This window comes from Lolium rigidum, chromosome 3 (assembly GCF_022539505.1).
Source record: "Lolium rigidum isolate FL_2022 chromosome 3, APGP_CSIRO_Lrig_0.1, whole genome shotgun sequence".
Taxonomy (NCBI): Eukaryota; Viridiplantae; Streptophyta; class Magnoliopsida; order Poales; family Poaceae; genus Lolium; species Lolium rigidum.
In genome coordinates, this window is record NC_061510.1 from 11,105,624 (window position 1) to 11,127,294 (window position 21,671).

The 21,671-nt window shown below is 41.4% G+C and overlaps 1 protein-coding gene across 1 annotated transcript; it reads left to right on the forward strand.

Annotated features, from left to right (window-relative positions):
* The first annotated feature begins 4,444 nt into the window (after positions 1–4,444).
* LOC124694495 (cortical cell-delineating protein-like) lies at positions 4,445–5,195 on the forward strand. The gene has a single exon (XM_047227481.1). It carries the CDS (start codon positions 4,501–4,503, stop codon positions 4,942–4,944), a length of 444 nt encoding a protein of 147 aa, XP_047083437.1. The 5' UTR covers positions 4,445–4,500; the 3' UTR covers positions 4,945–5,195.
* Positions 5,196–21,671: the final 16,476 nt, after the last annotated feature.

Here is a 21,671-nt window from a genome sequence, read left to right on the forward strand (position 1 = left end):
ATGAAAGGGTAATGTTGGACAAAATGGAGGCAGTTGATGTGAGCCGACCTCTGGTGCTCGAAGGATTTTTTGGCAGTGCGATAGGAGGAGCCTGGTCACTGGAATGTCATGCAAAAAATAGAGAGAGAGAGAGAGAGAGAGAGAGAGAGAGAGAGAGAGAGACTTAGAATGAGGAAAAAGGATATATGTCGGTGCGGCAAGCAACTACTGCAAATGTCTGAGTGGCAGGACGCCAGCGTATATTTTTGTTTTTCATTTAATCCTCGTAGTGGCTGAATAAGAGAAATATCATCGCGATGTACGATCTTTAGGTAATAAATCCTATTTTCTGAGATTTACTTTTTAAACTTAAGCACCTAGATTAGCGTCAAGAATTGTGTCGGCACTTACTAGAGAGCCAACCATCTTGGTTGATATTCCGACGACCGTCTTCAATTAATTGAACACATATCCATATATCCTATTCCACTTCTTCACCTTCTCCTCTCCTCCTCATCCCCTTCTTTCCCCTCCACCTCTTTCACTTCTCCACCATATCCTCTCCGCCACATGTGACCACCTTGTCACTGACGACAGCGACCACCTTCTCCCCGACGATGATGCCCACCTCCTCTCCGGCAACGGCGACCACCTCCTCCCCGACGATGGTGACCACCTCCTCTCCGGAAACGATGACCACCTCCTCCCCGACAACGGCGACCACCTCCAACGCCCTGCTCCGATACCCACCTCAATGCCCTACTCCGCCACCGTTGATGGCCTGCTCCTGATTGTCTCCTCGCCTAGATCTCGTCAACGCCACAAGGAGACGACATGGACTCAATTGCTTTATTTTGTTTTTAGGGAGTTTTGTATAAAATCATGTGGATAGTAGGGTGGTGGTCCCAGCTTATTTTTCAAAAATAGACTAGCAGTGGACCGAAAACGCGCACACAACTGGTATAATAATAGTAGAGCTAAAATCGACATGCGACTGCTGCCTGGACTACCGGTCGCTTGTGGGGTGGGCACTCGACTGGTACTGACTACCGGTGGTGAGGTACGGCCCGAAACGACTAGTAGGTTTATTCATACTAATGGTGACTTAACATCACAATACCGAGAGGGCACATTTCATATCTCTCATTTGTCACGAGGAAACAAATCCTAGTCTTGAATCATTAAACGTCTAGTATCTTAAGATATACATGACCCTTAACCTTCCCAACACACAGGGCTAACCGGTGAGGGCTGATAAGAATATAAGATCAAAGCATACCTTCCAATATGACTTACACTAATTTTCTCATGGTCAAGGGACTTTAACATAATTTAACACTTAAAGTTATTTTCCAACTAACAATAGCATATGAGTGTCTTGGGTCTGTAGAGACAAACAATCCATGCTCATTGTTGCTACAATTTCCATGCTCATGATCACAAAAGCTTGATCATCTAGCAACAAATGAGCTAGTTTTATTAGAGGCATTAATAGACACTCATTTTCTAGGAACATCACAATATTAGCATGAAGGATAAACTTAATGAATATGGAGTTATAGATAATAAATTCCTCTTATTATTATTGCCTCTAGGGCGTAACTCTTCAACATAAACTAGTCACGAGGCATGAGAAGGGAACCTGTTTGGTGTCTATTCTTCCACACATGTAATTAAATTTTCCTCCAAATATCATATTAAAAATTAATATAGTTATACATATATTATAAAGTTAATCATGAATGTGAAAATAGTATAATTATAATCTTTATTAGTCCCTCTTGGACATAGTTTTTTTAAAGATGAACAATATGTTTCCCCACTGCATATTTTTATTTATAAAGGCGAAATAAATAACAACCAGAGCTTGAGGAAAGCTCACGTAGAAGCCTTGTGAATAAGTAAGGCCATTTCCTTATTAAAAGTGCCTCGTGCTCTATACACACTAGGGTCCACTCCATTGAAGATGAAGTCATTTCTAATCACCCAAATAGCCCAATAAACTATAACAAGAATCTACAGAAAGAAAGGTTGCCGAATTTCATCCTTAAGATCCATAATGAAAGAGATAACTAGAGACGAGACCCTCAATGATATATAGAGACAAATATTTCTCCAAAAAAACGTGGAAAAGGGAAAGTGAAGAAAATATGATTTATGGACTTCATGGGATGTGAATTGCACATAGGACAGGAGTAGTCTGCCATGAAGAAGTTCTTCCACTAAAGGAGCTTCATTGTATTTAATCCATCCATAATCATGAGCCGGAAGAATACTTGATGTTTGGATCGACAACAGGTCTTCCAAATCAATTTCTGAGCTGGGCACACAACATGCCGGTGTATGACAAATTTGTATGTAGTATAAATCTTAAAGTTTTATCACTGCCAAATGCAAGCCACTTGGCTTGTCCGTCAATCTCTTGTAACCTATGTCTAAGTTGAGAAAAAGCTTCAGCCAAAAGAGGCATATGGAAATGATTGTGGGGGAATTCCAAATTCAGAAATCAAGCAATGGAAAACAACATTATCCTTAGAGACAGAGAGCAGTTGAGGAAAATTCCTGCAGAGTGGCTCCTAAAGACAAACATCATGCCACAACAGAATAGAGGTGACATAGGCAACCACTGAGAAAATGTTTCGAATGAAGGTAGACATTTTAAGCAAACCCTCTACCAAAATGAAACATCTCTACAATTGGCGGGTAGCAGAGCAGAGAAATAGTATGTCTCTTAAACCAATTTCACCAAAGGAAGACTAGCATGGTTTCAGAACTTATGAAGATGCTTCATCAGAAGACAATTATTTTTCTCGGCAAGGTTGATAATGGCAATCCCGTCCTGATTTTTTGGGACGACAAACCCATTCCTATACTACAAGGGGAGAACTGTTTTCCTCATTATCCCTCCTCCCGAGGCAGTGCTTCCTTTACTTTTCAAATTCCTTTAGAACCTAGTGGTAGACTTTCAGAGTGCTTAAGTAAAATGTGGGTAAGGAAGATAGTACAAATTTAATAATCCTTAGTCGGTCGCCATAATTGAGATATATGGAACAACAGGATAATCTCCTTTGAGCATTAATTAAGCAGCAGGGGCAGGAAAAATTCTTTTCTTGGCTTCGTTGTACTCAAAAGGAGGCACATATAAGTGAAAGGAAGAAAATGCTCAAGAAGCAGTTGAAAATGCTCAGCCTCCACATTCATAGGAATCAAGTTAGATTTCCCACAATTGACCTTTAGACCAGTGGCAACACCAAAACTATGCAGGATGGAATTTAGATGAATTAAGTTATTTACATCAATTGTAAAAATATAAGGGTATTATGTGCATACTGAATAAAGGGGAAGTCATGGGAGGAAGTCAACGACAAAGGCCTTGAAAGATGACCTTGGGACATGGCCTCATTAACCAGGGTTTGAAGGAAATCAGCAACACGAGAAGGGGCAAAGGATCTCCCTATCAAAACACCGACCTGTTGGAGTGAAACATGCAACTAGGGATCTCCCTGACAAATTTATCATGATTTACCATAAGATAAGTCCACATCAAATGATTCATCCAGTAAAAGGCCAAAAGTACTAGCAAAATTATTAGAGAGAAAACTTACTGAAATTTGAGAGAGACCATTATTGGATGGTGATGATGTATAGCTACTTTGCTTCTTTTTCTTGTGTTCTTCATTCTCTTCATCAACCTATTCCTCTTCTCTTTTCCAAAACAGTTTTTGTGACCATATATTTTCATTCATTCGAAGTAGTTACATATCAAAATTTTCATTATCATTATATATTAAAAATATCCCATAAAGGAATCAAATATGGTAAAAAGTTTTTCTTTTGTAAATTTAATAAAACCACTAGGTCCACTTTTCGAAATAATTAGACAGCTAGCAGGCTGTACGTACGTGTTTGTTCATGCCAAGCAGAGCCAGTATAATAAACCAAAGTAGGAAGCGTATAGTAGACATCTCCTGTGCTGGTGTAGTAGCATGCATGGCCACATGGAACCAAACACATACAAAATAATCTCCTATATATACGCTCTCGTGACCTTCGATATCACTTAATGCGAGCTCCTATGTAGGGCTGCCTGTATATGTTCCATGTGGCAGGTTGTCTGTTTTTTTACAAAAATTATTTGTAAATTCCTAAACCCGATTAAATATATGATGCTATGAACATATTCAGGTAGTACTAGTACAACTTAGCCGCTCTCAGGTTTTGTTGGCTAGCGTACAAACTAGCTAGCAAAGCCCCAATATGGTACACACGTACTATTCTACGAATGTAGTGCTAGTACTGGTTTTTACACCTACACGATTTTTGCAAATGAAATATCCGGTAATATATACTACTATATAGATAGTCAAACTCGATTGATCATGACATGAATAGCACACTTGCACGGTGAACCTGGGCTATAAATAGCATCCCAAACAACCCAAGAAAACCATCCCAAGCTAGCAAAGCCTACCAAGCTTGTAAGATCCACCACTCGAGCTAGCTACAGCTTCAAGCATAGCAATGGCGTCCACCACCCTGGCCCTCTTCCTCACCGTGAACCTGGCTCTCCTCGCTGCCACCGCGCATGGTTGCGGATCATACTGCTCCAACCCCACCCCGGTCCCAACCCCACCGATCGCCGTCTCACCGCCAGCTCCTGTGATCCCGACGCCCGTGCCCCCGACGCCGTCCAGCGGCGGCGGCGGTACCTGCTCGATCGATACGCTGAAGCTGGGCGTGTGCGCCAACGTCCTGAACCTGCTCAAGCTCAACCTCGGCGTGCCGTCGACGGAGCAGTGCTGCCCGCTGCTGTCTGGGCTCGCGGACCTCGACGCCGCCGTCTGCCTCTGCACCGCCATCAAAGCCAACGTCCTCGGCATCAGTCTGAACGTGCCCGTCGACCTCGTCCTTCTCCTCAACCAGTGCGGCAAGACCTGCCCCGCCGACTTCACCTGCCCAATCTGATCCATGGCTAGCCATGCATATGATATATAATCGTCGACGTCAGGCATCTCATGCAAAGCATATTCGTAACTAATCTTTGCATGTCATATAATTTCCACTTCATCTTTGTATATGTCGTCAGTGCATGCATGCATGCTTAAGTTTGTTTCCTATCCTGCAGTGTGACTACGTATAAGTCACCATTGTATCTCGTTCTGGTATCTAAATGGTTAGTATGTTTGTAAAATGATATATATGCGTATGTGCATGTGTACGTGTACGTGGAATAAAAGTTTTTGTTCAAGTCGTGTGTACTCTACTCGTGACATATATATGCCAGCATGTATTGTATTTATGTAAAGAGGCATCACACATGAATCGTGATCAGATCCACAATACATCTTCTTGTTCCACCCTTCTTTCCTTTTATTTTATCGTGACAGTCATTTTATTTTGCAACGTCCCCCCACAGATCACTACCACACTGTACATACGTACACGTGCATATTAATTACTAGCTACTTCGTAACTCATATATACCTATACAGGTACCACCAGGAAACCAATATTTCTAATCTCCACCGTACGGTGCATGGTTTTCCAATATGGAAAGAACAATGGCTCTCTCTCAAAATCGAAGACCGATGATCGGCTGGATAACACGCTAATGTGATCAGTGAACTAAACTAATTTGAAGATTTATGTGGGCGATTAAATATATTTCGAAGATTTGTGGGATATTTTAGGCACATTTTACATTCAATGTTTTACATTAAACCAGATATTTTACTAGTTTGAAGATCAGCACAATAGCAGCTTCTGCAGTAGGTCAATCTAAAGTCTAGTTTAAAGTGTCGAGAAAATACAATCTAGTTTTTCGAGGATCACAAATATGGTTCAAACTGAAATTTTCTCTACATACACACATGGATGTAATATATTAAAAAGATAGGTTTCCATTGTGATATATTAACTGAATCACCAAGGAAGACGAATTTAACTTCTTGGGTTATCCACATATCTACAATTATGTATAGCTACTCATAATTATCTAAATTGGTTCATCTAACTGTATGCATAGAGAATATGGATATTTATTATGTTGACTATCACATAATTTAACTTTTATCCGGATAGTACGTTTCTCTCTTTGGAAATTTATTTGATAATATATAGGATATTTTCCAGTAGTAAAAAGAAACTTTCAAAGATTTATATTCTACTAAAAAATTTCCTACATAGTACTTCCAAATGAATAAATTATTTAGCTTGTAAATCCCATGAGCTAGTCCTCGGCCTTCGAAATTCCAACAGTATTCATGTTAATTATCCAAAAACCAGATTTTCCAAAATCGCAATTTCCGTGAAATCCAACGAGCAATGATGTCTCTTATATGTTCTGTTCTTCGCATTATTTAGTCATCATTCGTTCCATATAGCCTAACTCATTTAATTATTTGATCCATGTTAAATGTTTAATTTCTACGATGAAGGAAAAGAACTGCTACCTACCAAATATCAGAGAACTTTCAATAGGATTGTTGCAAGGATTTTACAGACTGCCTATGCTCTGATGTATTCTAACGGAACTATAAAAATCTCAGAAAACAAATATAATACTACTGTACCTAGTCCCTTTATTCGGGGCGGGGGCACCAGTGTTGATGAGATATATGACAAATTATGTACACACCAGATAGTTAAATGGGAACAAGGACGGAAAGCTGTCGATCTCCGTGGGAAACATACAGGGTCTAGCTATTAATACAGTAAAAATATCAGCTCCCGCTAGTGGTGGCATTTGGTCACAGTTCTTTCACTACAATATTGATCATATAGACTCCATTTTAGGGTCATATATCTATCGTTTGTGTAAAAAACTATGAAGATATTTTAGATAGGCAAATCCTTTAAATTCTAGATTGGCTTCAGTTTTTCTTTCTGTAGCCGATTTGTTCAACATTGATGCATGCCTGGGTTCCCTTGACTTATTTGAATAATCAGTAATACTCTCTCCGTCTATAAAAAATGTCTCATTTTTGTCAAAATTTAGATGTATCTAGATCCATTTTAGTATCTAGATACATCCAAATTTATTCGAAACTGAGACATCTTTTTATAGCTGGAGATAGTATATAGTTTCTTACATCAACGATACAGAGGATGAAAACTGGAGTGATCTTTTTTCAAAAAAAAAAAAATCAAGGCATTTATTTATATATTCCATGCAATGAGTATATATTCATGTCCAATAATAGAATATAGCTGCTGCCTATACCGAAATTCGTGCGAGCATACAATATAACCGCTACCTATAATATTGAAGAAATTATGATGTTATTCTTGACAAAATCGAACATGTGTGCTTCCCTCGTGTATGTGTTTACTGTATTAGCTATAAAATTATTTGGAAAGGAAATAATTTTTTTACTGAATCTCTGGTAGGGCAACTTCAACGCGAAATGCTGGATGCTGGCGGGATATATGACAAAAACAACTGATAGGGAAATATGGGGACAATGACAGAATGCCATCGATCTCCATGGGAAACAAGCCATTGCCTGGCTGCTGATCCTATAAAATATCAGGTCTTGTAAGAGGATTCAGTTGCGCTCAGTCCTCTCACTGAAATATTGACCAATCGGATACACTACCCCTTTTTTGTCTCCCAATTCAAGTTGTAAAATGTCTACCGATCTCTATCTAGGGTCAAAGTCTGGGAAAGTTCTAGAACTTCTTGAGGCTGGCGAAGTACTGGCAGTCGATTTGACTCACTGTTTTGTACACATATGGGAAATTCAACCAGCTCGAGAGAGCGAGTTTTGGATGCATCCTACCACGTACGTACATCGCTCGACCGCACGTATACATGCTAGGTATCTAGAGAGCTTCTCTGCCCTATGGATGGAGATTGACGTGCATACTAGGCAACCCTGCCGACATAGATAGACTTGATTGACCAGAGAAATTAAACTGGTATAAGGAAATGCAATAATGCTGACCAATTAGATGTATATATATATGAGCATATACCACTATCGATCACTGGTTGCTGCATGTTTTGGGGTAAACGTTAAGCTAGCAATCCGCCTGATAACGATCGATTAAGACGTCAAGTGAGCAGCAAATCCATTCAGAGAATTAGTAGCCGTACATACGCCAAGCTAGAGATCTGTTGATCGTGTGAAATGAAGAAAAAAGGTCTCCGTTAACCACAGCATGAGAGACGCTATGTTTGACCTAACAGCTAGTGCACTGTGTACACAATACTTACATGCATGCATCCATCTAGACCCCTATAGATCGAGAAAACCCCACATCCGTCGGCCACCTCTCATTTTACTGTTGGTGCACTCATTTTACCAATCTTCACAAATTTATACTGGGAGAAGCAGGTACACTTTGATACCACACTAAAAAAATTCAGTTGATGATATTTTAATATGTTTGAACGTTCCAAAGAATGCTTGAATCACTACATTTGCGACATTACACCACATATACTAGAAAAATTAAAATATTACTCCCTCCATTCTAATGAATAAGGCGCTCTCCTTTCATATTTCATATATAATTGGTATCACTAGAAATTATTTTCAATACGATTCTAACAATATCAATTATATACTATATAGTCGAGATATTGTTGTCCAGTTTGTTTAGGCCAAGTTCAACTTGAAATATGAATGCACCTTATTCAAAGAAACAGATGTAGTATGAAAATAGGTTTAGCAAACCATTCTAATGATGCCAAATGCAGAAACATTCATGAGTCTCATAGTAGCATTGTATTTTTTATTAGGTTAGTTTCATTATATGGTTTAATTTGTTCTTGCACTATGATATCCTTTTGCGCGTCTAGCTTCCGTTACTTCGCCAAGTGGTTGTAAACAAACCAAATCGTATAAAATCATATATAATCCTAATACTGGTGAATACGTAAAGATTTATTCCTTTCACATATAGATGGTCTCCGATATGAATATTTAACCAGCTCTTTTTGTAGACAGGAGATAGTAGAAAATTATGAATATTTTTTGTGCCAAAGTTTCACCATATAACTCGACAAAATTTTGGTTTGTAGCTTATGCTTTAAACATGCCCTAGAAAAGACATATTCTAAATTTTCTAGGAAATTTTCTACTAACCTCAATGATACTATATGATTTAGTCAATCGGAAAAGGGTATACCATAAGGTGGGCCTCTTTTACCTCGGGCGCATGCTCACCTTGCAACTTGTCTGACTAATACTGCCAGGCTGTCTGACCACCAATGCAACTAGTTCAATACATATTCTTGATTTGTAAGTTTTTCTTAGAACTCTTGATTTATAACTGACAAGTGATGATATGACTTCACTATGAATTCTCCAAGGAATGTGTGTCGCATAGCGGCATAGGTAAAAAAAATGCTGGTCGTATATGTGACCTTTGCTTGCTGCGTGCCTAAGGTCCATGCATGAGATGAGAGGATCGCCCAGATACGCGTGACCCGATCGACACGGTAAAGTGTATGGAACGCATCCGTCGGCACATCAAATCAGCTAGGAGCTAGCTAGGACCCATCCATGCTGCATCAAGTTGGTGATATGTTTATATGCTGCTAGCTGGAGCTGCACACACTCAGCTCGATCGCTTGGTTGAAGATTGAGCATACCTAATTAACCTATTGATTATTTCTTGCAAATTTAATAGCTTTCGTACGTACGTACCTGGATTATTTATATAAGGGTGCATTTTTGTTTGCTAATTGTTTTTTAATATGCTGGGAAAGAATATGTACGTGTTGGATAGCGAGTGAGGTGGCATATCAGATATGAGCGTCGTGGCTTATGATAAATCATGCGGGACATAATGATCACTCATCTTCATATGTATCCAAGATTAGGTTCCGATTAATCCCTCCCGTGACTTGCAAGTGGCTCTTCGTGTCCTCCAGCTGGGCAGCTCATCGTTCTTCTTTTTGTCGCAGTTTTTCCTGTGTCACATGATAGATAAGCAATGACGATAACAAAATCTTTGGGCAATCCATTGGCAATTTTGCCATTGGCACGTCGAAAATTCAGAGTTGTCATCTGACCACACATGGAAAAATCGAACGGCCCGCTATTGCCACACATGGGGCTCTGCATCGAAACGACGCAGACTAGATACTACCTCCATTCTAATCAATAAGACTTATATAATTTTCTTAAGTCAATAAATATGATATTCTATATGATCAAATTTTCAGAAAAATCTATCAACAAATATGATATTCTATAGATATTCTATAGATATATATCATATCAAAATACATTTCATGATGTATCTAATGTTATTAATTTTGTATTTTCCATGTTATTGTTTCTATTAAAAAACTTAGTCAAACTTAGATGGTTTGACTTTTTTAAAAATAATATAAGCCTTACTCATTGGAATGGAGTTAGTATTTTGAGAATTCTGCATTTACGGACCATTTCCTGCAAATTTAATGTCTTCAACACCTGTTAAATCATGTGCATGTGCGTTATTAGCTATATAAGCTCCTTTAATCTCTATGCTCACTCAAGTTTTTCTTTATAATTCGAAATGGTGGGGGTAGTAGTAGAAATCATAAGCGATTGATTAGACATTAGTTCTTAAGAGATGTTCATGCATTTAGGTAGTACTTATTAGTGAAACATTGACGCAATGCAGTGAAAAAGTCGCGCCGTATGCCACCAAGACGTTTGTCTCGCTGATTGGTACATACATGAATTCTACCATGATAACATGGAACCAATCGGGAGGGGATTCCGGTTACACAATTGGCTCGTCTCCCAATAATGCATGCAAAGTCTAGGGGGCCATGCCCCCCCCCCCCCCCTCCCTCCTCCCTCACTTGTACATACCCTAAATTAAATGTTGAATAGATCTTATACATAGATCTGCATTGAGATTCTATAAATTATTAAATGTGATGAGAATATGATACTACTATATAGTATCATGCATTGTAAAGATAGTATCATATGTACGATACTAGTATATGTTTCTATCCACTGTGACTAATATAAGCATAAAAGCTATGTTCTTTTGTGCATGTAACATCACCTTTGAGGTATAAAGATTTCCTTCTTATTTCTTCCTTGCCCTCCATTTAATATTTTCATCTTGACATTCACATGCATTATCATTTCGCACTGCAGAATTCGGCGCCTTCAGCGTGGCCAGGTGAGAGCAACAAGCAGGCGGTTGCGCTGCTGCTCGCCGCTGAAAAAATCATCCTCTATGGCTCTATTGGTGCAACATATTAAGCTTCTAGGATACTCTTTTCAACAACTAGGGGACTCATCTCCTCTATCAGTCATATCAGTGGCACAATGGATTTTATTTTTGGGAGCGGTCAGTCCTTGTATAAGGTACTGCAAATTATCATATTCTACTATTTCCATGATCGCACCGGCAACCTTTTCTTTAGAAAATTCGGGAGGGGAGGCCCCTACTTTTGTTTTTCATTAGAAAAATGTGCCTCCGGCAGAAATCAGAGGATTTTTACGGAGTCTCATCAGAGAGATACAAGGGGGATACAAAGGAAAAGAGAGAGAATCAGACACACACTATACATGCAAGCTCATTGTCACCACAGCCATATAGACACTGGTCTTCGTCAGCTATGTGATGTTTCTTTAGAACTGACCTAACTTTTATACTTTTACTGCAATTACCACATGAATTTTTTTCCTTTAGAACCGTCCCAAATTAAACTTCACAAATGCGAGGGCATCATCTTTAGTTTGCCGAATGTGACAATTTCTAATGAAGGGAATAACATAGTTTCATAGTTCACGAAAATGGATAGATAGTTGTTAGAACTTCAGGATTATAGTTTGTATTGTAATCTATTGATATTTTCTCTAATAGATTGGAATTGTTTATTCTCATTTCAATCTGAATCTATGAGAGTTTCCCTATCCCCCGAGTAAGGTTTGCATTCTAGATCAGAATTAATGTTTAATAAACATTTTTTTATCTCTCTATATATGTTATAAATGAAATTAGAACGCACATGTTTTGACCAGTTTGCTCAAACATGCATATTTACGGATCAATATACTCAACCTATGATATGCCTATTACACACTTTATAATTTATATCGTAGCACATATTTGCATTTCCACCACGATCTAGCTGACTATGTGTACTTTTTTGTTGATGCACCGACATGAGTGTATCTTTTTGTAGAGAGAAACGGTAGTAGTGTTTATTTTGCCTAATTTCCATCCATTTGAAGTGAGATAAAATCTGGTAGATATAGGTGTAGGTTGGCATTCATCATACCCTATCTATTGAATAATATATTTGGAATTCGCAGTAGCTTTTCGGAAAACAATTCTACATGTAGTCAAGGGTTTTTTTCTTCGGTTGGGTAAAATTACCTCTAGGCACCGGAATACCGGCTGGTATTTTTCCCGAGATATTTAAAAATAATTCATAAAAAATTTAAAAATTTAGTAAACTTATTTATATTTGAGCAAATCATATTTATATAGGTAAATTTTGTTTGCTGCAAAAAATTTGATGTGAGATCCAATCAGGTAGATGTACACGTAGATCTTCATGGATCATACCCTATCTTCTAAATAATATATTTTAAATTCGTGCTAGCTTTTCTCCAGCGGAATTAGTTCTATGGACAATCAATGTTTTTTTCTCGGTTGGGTAGGTAAAAATATCGCTAGTCGCCGTTCTGTGGACAATCAATGTTTTCTTTTCTCGGTTGGGTAAAAATATCTCTACTCACTGTTATTTTTGTTCTTCGAAATATCTGAAAGATTGGCTGGTATTCCGCCTCAGATATTCAAAATGAATTCATTTTTTCAAAATTTTACAAAAGTATTTATATTTGAGGAAATTATATTTAGCAGGCAAGTATAAACTTACATAGAGTACGTATATACTATGCGGATGGGTGCCGTATCGGCGTATATTATCACATCTGTCATGTAACCATGGTCTAGCTAAGCTAGCTACAATGCTTAGTTTTCTTTTTGCTGAACGGACGCTCCTACATCTACGTTGGAGTATCCTATCTGATTCCCCTTGTGTTGAACGGGACATGTTATAAGGAAACAAATCACCTAATTCTTGTTTTTTTTCTTATATGCTGAATGGATGAGGGCTGCATCTTGTATCTTATGGAAACAAATGACCAACAAAAGTTGTTTTTATTCCATAGTACATCACAACTATTATTTTGACGGTCCATCTGGTTAATTACGGGAGACCACATCCTGTGTCCGGTCGATAGCACCAAACGGTAGTCTTATAACTACTAAAATAATTCAGGCAATGTATATAAAGGTATGCATGCCACCATATGTTACATATGTTAGATCCGATGTGTGTACTAATTAATGAAACACATCTAGCATATTTGTTACGTAGATATTGCGGTTCTCATTAGAAATCATAGTCATCAATTTTAGATCTAACTATCAAAAATAATTATGATGATGTGGATTAACGTGGTGTCTCTATTTAAAACATCTGTATTTTGCTTTTAACATATAATAGATAGATAATATAAGCCTATATCTAAAAAAAATAGATAATATAAACCTTATTCATTGGATAATAGGTCATTTTGGAGACATCAGGCACATAAAAGGTATTTTAAAATCTGGTACCTCGGGTCGTTTTCAGATGGCCGGGAACAAAAAAAAATGCAGTTTGCTTCATTATCTCCGGTGCCGAACTCAGGATCAAATCATCAGAGTGACAAGCGAAGGAGGTGGGGTGGAGCTTTTTTTTTAGATTAGAAACCTTTTTTTATTGGACTTCGACAGAAAAATAAATTAAGCCATCTAGCGGTTCTGCTAGCCACAATTCGGGACCAGGATCATCTACCACTGCACTAATAGCTAGAGTATATGAGCTTCTTTAATGGAGCCTTCGTTCATGGCAGAACAACACATGATCAAACTCACTCTTAGAAACTTCGATGTCTCGGACAACATGTGCATACACACCCATGGTTCCTTCCTCGATTTTCTGAACCACTGTCCGACAGTCTGAATACGCCTGGCATTGATGTCACTTGCGAGGGTGATCGCCTCCCGGCATGCCAGTTCTTTTAGTGTCTCCTGGTCAGGTTGCCCATTAGAACCAGCGGTAACGCTGCTATAAAAACTAGGTCTTTTTTTTTGAGGAAAATAAAAACTAGGTTGTCTGATCGTGCGAAACAGGTCGTGGCCCATGAAGGTCTTTGGACCTAAGTTATTTTATCCAGTGCTGAAACGGACTGAGGTCGGCCCATAAATGGAGCTCACCTGTACGAATACATATAAGCCTCGAGAATCAAGTACATATATGGGCCAAGTTGACTAGCGTACAGTTCTTCAGCTCTTCTTTTCTCTCAAGAAACATAGCCTGAAAAAAAAAGGTTGATCAAGAAACATGCTATTATGAACTCTCATATTATTTTCTAATTTTTTTACAAACATGATATTGTAATTAAAAAAACATACCAATTACACCAGCTTTTGCATCAATATAATGTTAAGAACTAGTCGAGACATCAAAAATTCACATACGAATCCAACGATAATAACTATGCACAATATAATCAAAATTTTGTTACTCAAATTTTCGATCAAAATTCATCTTCGAATATGCGCAAGTCTTATTCATCGAAACGATGATAATATATAGGAAGAACATCAATTGAACATGCATGCATGAACTTTATAATTTTGCGCGTGACCTCGGAGTTAGACTAGCCTAGAAAGTCATATGCAGTTTTCCCTCAAAGATCTATACTAGCCATGTTCCTAATTATAAGAGAAAATTTCATTTCATTATGGATTATGGATAGAGGTCATACCTTTTTGGATTTACCTTTGTTATTTTTTTCTACAACTCTTGTGAACATCTGTAACAAAAATAGAAATTGATAAAATTATGTAGTAGAATGCTACTACTCCCTCTGTCCCATGTAAGTTGTTCAAAATTTATCTAGATTCGGATGTATTAGATACCTAATAATATCTAGATGCATCTAAATTTTAACAAATCTTAGATAAATTTCATGGGACGAAGGAAGTACTTTATTTGAAGGGGAAAAAACAAGACAATGTGATGACGATCGACATTCTTAAGCTTTGATACTACTAGTTTGTGGATGAAAACAATACAAAATGAATGTAGGTAAGATGCCTTAAATTTATGCGGTCCAAAGGATAAGGCACGTTACCACACAGTAGTCAAGTTCGACAAAACCGATTGGTCGAGAAACCCGACGACGCAACACGTACATATTGTTGCATGCGTGTGCCAGCCAGACAGAACTGATGATACGGTGAGGGGATAACCTAGATGAACGTGCACCCACACATATGTCGACAAAAATGCACAGCTAAGCTAAGCTAGTAACCAAACCATGGGCAGACCATGCCCATGCATGCACATATGCGTGAGGGAGCGAGAAAACAAATCCAAGCCCTGTTTGATGTTTCTGCCTTATCTGGACCGTCGAATCCTTGTTTAAGATTTGTGGGACGATTTTCTGTATTGTAAATAGCACCCTCAATTTCAGCTATTTCTATTTATTCAGACCCTACTATTTTGTGTACTATAAGTGTGTAATGAGTGTATAACCCATGTATCTACTTTATCACATTCTATACACCACTAGTAGAAAATCTCTCATCAGTACCGGTTCCAAAGGGGCTTTAGTACCGGTTGAGCAACCGGTATTAATTATCCGGCACTAAAGCCCCCCACCCTTTCGTACCGGTTGCTTACGAACCGGTATAAAAGGGGCCTCCACGTGGGCCACCAGGAGAGCTCAGGGCTAAGGATCTTTGGTACCGGTTGGTAATACGAACCGGTACCAAAGGTTCCCCCCGCGGCAGGGAATTTGCCCAAATCTCTGCCACGGCAGAGAATTGGTTTTTTAGGGTTTTGGAGGGGTTTAGGGATATCGGTTTGTTTCATATCGCGTCGATGCACCGTAAACGCGTTTGGGTTTAGGTAGTACATGAAGATCAAGATGATGCATAGCAAGTTGGTGCATATAATATAACACACATGTTATTGCATAAGATCGCAAATTAAGTAGCACTATGCATGAAGATCGATCTTCATGCATAGTGGTACTCTCCGAGGCGTACTCTATATATGTCTATTACATGTAGCATAGTGGTACTCTTCGAGTCAACTATATATGTAACATGTACATCTTCATTCATAGTGGAACTCTGCGAGTGGTGGTATGACGTCCCGAAGGAAAAATCCCGCCAATTCCTCGCCTATTGCTATGAAGCGGTCATCGATTGAGAGCTTGTTCCGCTTTCTTGCCAACTATAAAAGAATAAGATACAAATGAATACATGAAACAACTATTACCGAAACTCAAGCACAACTTATGATAACAAAACAAATTTGTGAAGATTGTTTTTGTACCTCTTTATTTCTTTCATTATTCGTTCTCTCGTTGATAATTCTGCTGGATGTACTCGCAAACGAAGAATCCACGAGAGATCGGTTCCCGTGAGGTTGTTGCGGGCATTTCTTTACAAGAATATAATTCAATCAAACAATAGTCAAGTATGATAATTAAAAGGTGTGTGGACCTAGGTAGTACTACTTACTTTCGCACGCCATCGCAGCTTCGGTGTCCATTCACGGGACGTATCTTCCTTGATGAAAGTTTGCCATACGCTGCTCGACAAAAGAAAATGCATAAAAGAGTCATCAATTAGTTCAAAGCAGGAAATTAACGAAACAAACCGATAAGAATTAAAATTACCTTCTGAGCATTAAAAAACAAGACAAGTATAGATCATTTTTTTTGCTTAGTGAGTCCAAGACTTCAACTTCTCCAATTTCCAAATTGATGACGAGAAGAATAAAGTGAAACCTACGCACGTTTCAATATGTAGTGTCATATACATAAGTCATTAGTTAAAATTTTGACATACGGTGAGCAAAATATAATGTGTTATAAGACAAGTAAGACTCACTCGAAGTTGTAAGGCCAAAGTATTAGCTTTTTGTCACGTTGTCGCTTCAAAACCTTAGCAAAGTCTGCGGTGTATCCTTGTTATAGAGGGGATTCTCTATGGTTTTAACATGCATTGTGTTCGGGTCAATGAACCCAATGTCCGTGATATCGTCCCTTTTGCATTCGAGCATCTTCGATCTGCATAATATAGCGCACAAAAGATTATAATCTGCGGACAATGAACGACTTCTCAAATTAAATAAATAAATCACTTACGTGACAATAGCAACCGATGATTGATTTGTCGAGGGCCCGGAGATTGTATAACTGAAAGAGTTCGGCGAAGTCAACGTTCACACAGTACTTCTGGAAGTAGTGCTCTTCCCTAACTCGCACCATGATAGTCTCGATCCCTTCCTTTGAGGCCTTAAGGTACCACGAATGCAAGTTACGCATACATGTTGGTACCTTCCTGAGATTCTCGACCAAATCTTTCCCTTCAACAAACCGATATGCTCGCTCAGCCTAAGGCGTAATCAGTTGCGTCTTGTCGAGAACTTTGAACGGTCTTCCCGTCAAACACCTTGAGAGGGGCGACCGATTGAACGGGTTGTTGTCCGAGCTGGTAGACACCGTGTATCCCTTTTATCTCCCCGATACCCGATTGAACGGGTTTTGTCGCCTCGATCATCTTGTCATACGACCTTTCAATAGAACGCACATAGTCGGATGGCGGCGATGGTACAGGGTCATATAGATTGTCAACGGTACGCACAACTTTCTCCCGATCTAGTGTTTTCTCGAAAGGTATCTCCTGGCACTTTCGGTGCAAAAATTTCTTCACCTCGGCCCGAACGGCCTCCGCGTTTTCCTCCGGAGTTTTTTCCCAAGGTAACTTCTCGGTAGGCGGCGGTTGTTTCTCCTTTCTAGCTTTCTTCCTAGGCGGCGTACCGTTCCGCTTAACGGACGCTGTCTTACACCGAGGATCTCGAGATGGTGGACTCACGTCCGGGGTCCCTCTCGGTAGGTGTGGACTTGGCTGCTCACCAGGACCGCCACCAGGAGGAGTCGATGGCATTTGCTGCTCATGTGTAGGAGTCGGTGGCCTTTGCAAAAGGACGACGTACTTCTTCGGCCATAGGGCGAAACCGTGCTTGACATCGGCCAGCTGTCCTCTCATCTTCACCTCTAGGAATATCAAGCTCCACTTTTTCAAAACCCGAAACAACTTCATCCACCCCGACACGAACACAACCAGGTGGAATGGGCATATGATGGTGCATTGCTCCATCTTCACTTGGGTACACATAGCCGACCGCCACCTTAACCGTACGCGGTCCCGATTAACATATGTAGCTCGCAATTTGTCTTCTCCGTGACATAATCCACGGGTAGCTTCCTCCACATCCGTCAAGATGCGAGGAACCGACACTGCTTGTTCGCTGAGATGGGGCAAGCATCGGCTTGTGGATCCTGTAGAAACAGCGGCTGATCGGGTGCCCTCGATTTCTCTCAAGAGCCTCCACCCTAGTTAACAACTCCAGTTACAATGTCGGCGTCCTTCTTCTTCTTTCGCGAACGGCTTCTATAAGTGTCGTCGCTGTCCGGCCACGCTTCCTTCATGGTGAGACTCGGGCGAGCTCGTACTCGATCCAACATGTTCGGTGGTTCCCCGTAGCGAGTGTCGGCTCGTCATTCTCTCGATCGGGAATGTACTCTCCCTTTCGACCTTGTCAATTGCATCTACAAGCTTCGGTACAATTGCCTCAATTTTTTCCTTCCATTTTCCCTTCGCAACGATCAGCCCCTGTCTTTGGGTCCAACCCTGCCCCATGAGCGAACAACCATAACTTGGACCGTTCGGGCCGGTCCCATGTCCGTGGAGTGATTCCATGATCAATCAGCTTATTCTCAAACGCCGTCCACTTCGGAATGGCACTCTTGTACCCACTCGACCCCAAATGATGCGGAAGTTTCTTCTTTGCAGCATTTTCGGTATTTTTCTTCGATCGGGACACAAAAGTAGACGATTGCTTATACTCCTTAAATGCGGCCCAGTGATATTTTATCTTCACTAGATTATCATCGAATACTCGGATCTTCATTCTTATATTTGTCCCATAAATTTTTCTTGAAGGTCCTGGAATTGTATGGCCATCTTCTTCCATGTCCATTCCTTGACTTTATTCTTCTGGCCTTCCGTCATGTCTTCCGGTAGGCTGAACTTTGTCAGTAGCGTGTCCCAAAGAAATTTTTTCAACTTGTCGTTGACATAACTAGCACCACTCTCCGGGTTCTTCGGCGTATGCCACTCTTGAATGCTGATCGGTACATGGTCCCTAACAATAACTCCGGATTGACTTGTAAATTTGCGGCAAAACTCCTTGGGCTCCACTCGGTTCACCATTATCCTTGAATGCCGTGAGGGCTAACCTGCCCTCGCCCTTTAGCACCCGCGTCGGGCCTCGTTTTGATCTAACGAGACTTGCTCGATGATCCAGAAGGCTAAAAGAAAAAAATATTCGTTAATAAGTGCAATACAAATAAATGAATGCATCTAGGGATGAACATATAGACTAATTGATACATAGATATACACCTCGCCGGAGTTTGTGATGGACACTTCGTTGTCTCTTCTAATTTGTTCGGACTCAAGTCCTCGCCGAAATCATTCAGAAAGTCTTGGAAATCATTGTCATCTCCATCGTCGGGTTCCGACCACGGGCACTCTCATAGATCAATTGCTGCACCGCTTCTTCCCCTCCTCATCTCGGACGAAGGTGCCGTCCTCCATACCTCAATGTCACTGCAAAATTAAGAAAGCAATTGTATTTCATTCATCATGTCATGATCATATAACAGATTGCTAGATGGATAACAATTGAAATGAAGAAAGCAAAAAAACCCTAACGGACCGCCACGGCCACGGACACGGTGTTCCCCCTCCTCCTCTCGCTCTTCTCTCTATGTCGCGGCGGCACCGCCACGGACTCGGCACCGCTGACGCACCCTAACCCTAACACTCGGCGCTCCTCCTCTCGCTCTTCTCTCTATGTCGCGGCGGCACCGCCACGGACTCAGCACCGCTACGGACCCTAACCCTAACACTCGGCGCTCCTCCTCTCGCTCTTCTCTCTATGTATACCGATTAATAGCGAAACCATAGAGTGCCGGAACACCGCCTAATTAATGTAGCAAATCTTCAACATAGAGTGCCGAAACCATAGAAATCTTGAACAATGACTTGAAATCAATTAAGGGGCTTAAGATAATGTCGATTCCTCGCTAAAAATGTAGCAAACTAAGAACGAGAACACCGCCTACCGCGACGCCATCACGCGCCGCGACGCCATCATCACCGCCTACCGCCGGGAACGCGAGACGCGCCGCCGGCCCTCCCGGCGGCATGGTAGAGAGCTCCCCGAGCGTCGCGCCGGAGTCCACCCACGCGGTGGCGGGTGGTCCCCGGGTGACCCGCACGGAGCGAAGGCGGCGAGGTCGACCACGGCGAACGCCGCGCCGGGCCGCACCGACTCGTAAGGGATGTTCATCCGGACATGGACATCCCTGGCGCGTGGGCTGGACACCGAGTCCGTGTGCCCGTCGCCTCCCACCCACGACCGCACGGTGCTGCGCGCCCGCTCCCCTCCGCACGTGACCTTCGAGCACCCGGTCTACTCACCGAGCAACCTCAATGGCATGCCCCGTCCCTTCGTCACCCGTGTCTACGCCGTGCCGCCCAAGCTCCTCGCCGGCATCAAGTCCAGCCTGCGCCCCGGCGTGTCCACCTCACTGCGCGGTGACCGCGCACTCGTGGCGCGCCATGTGCGTGGCCCGCGGCCCGGCCCCCGACGCCGAGTCCAGGCTGCGCGTGCCGGCCACCCACCGCGCGTCCCCGGGACCTCGTCACCGTGCGCGTCGGCGACGTGCTGTCGCAGCCGCCGGGGTTCGTGGCGGAGCGGCATTTCGTCGAGCACGCCGCGGGCGTGTGTGAGGGAAGGCCGGCGGCGACGGCCGGCGCGGCAGGCCGACGCGCGCGGGCTCCTCCCGGCGAGGCGCGCGGCGGCCGTGGAGGCGACGCGAGGGAGGCGAGGCGAGGGAGGGAGAGGAGGGGTGCTCACCTCGGTTGCCGGCGCGGGGAGAGGTGGAGAGCGGCGGGCGACGCGGCGACGACGGCGACCCGGCCTCGTTGCCGCGCGCGACGGTGGCTCCGTCGCTGCGGGCAACGACGACGGCGGTGGCGCGTGGAGCTTCGGCGATGGCGACGGCGGCGGCTATGGCAGTAGCTGCGGGCGACGACGCGGGCGATGGCGAGCTCGGGCCTGTCTGCGCGCGGAGGAGCTGTTGAATTTGGCGAAGTTTTGCCACGAGCCTAAGTGATAACACAGGGGAGAGGGCCTTTGGTACCGGTTGGTGGCACCAACCGGTACCAAATCTTTTTTTTAGTTTTTCTTTTTCTTTTTATCTTTTCTGTTTCTTTTTTACTTTTCTGTTTCTTTTTTACTTTTCTGTTTCTTTTTTACTTTTCTGTTTCTTTTTCTTTTATTTTCTATTTCTTTTCTTTTTATTATTTTCTATTGCTTTTCTATTTCTTTTCTATTTCTTTTCTATTTCTTTTCTTTCCTTTTCTTTTCTATTTTTTTTCTTTTCTGTTTCTTTTTACTTTTCTGTTTCTTTTTCTTTTATTTTCTATTTTTTCTTTTTATTGTTTTCTATTGCTTTTCTTTTTCTTTTTCTTTTCTATTTCATTTCATTTCTTTCCTTTTTTTTATTTCTTTT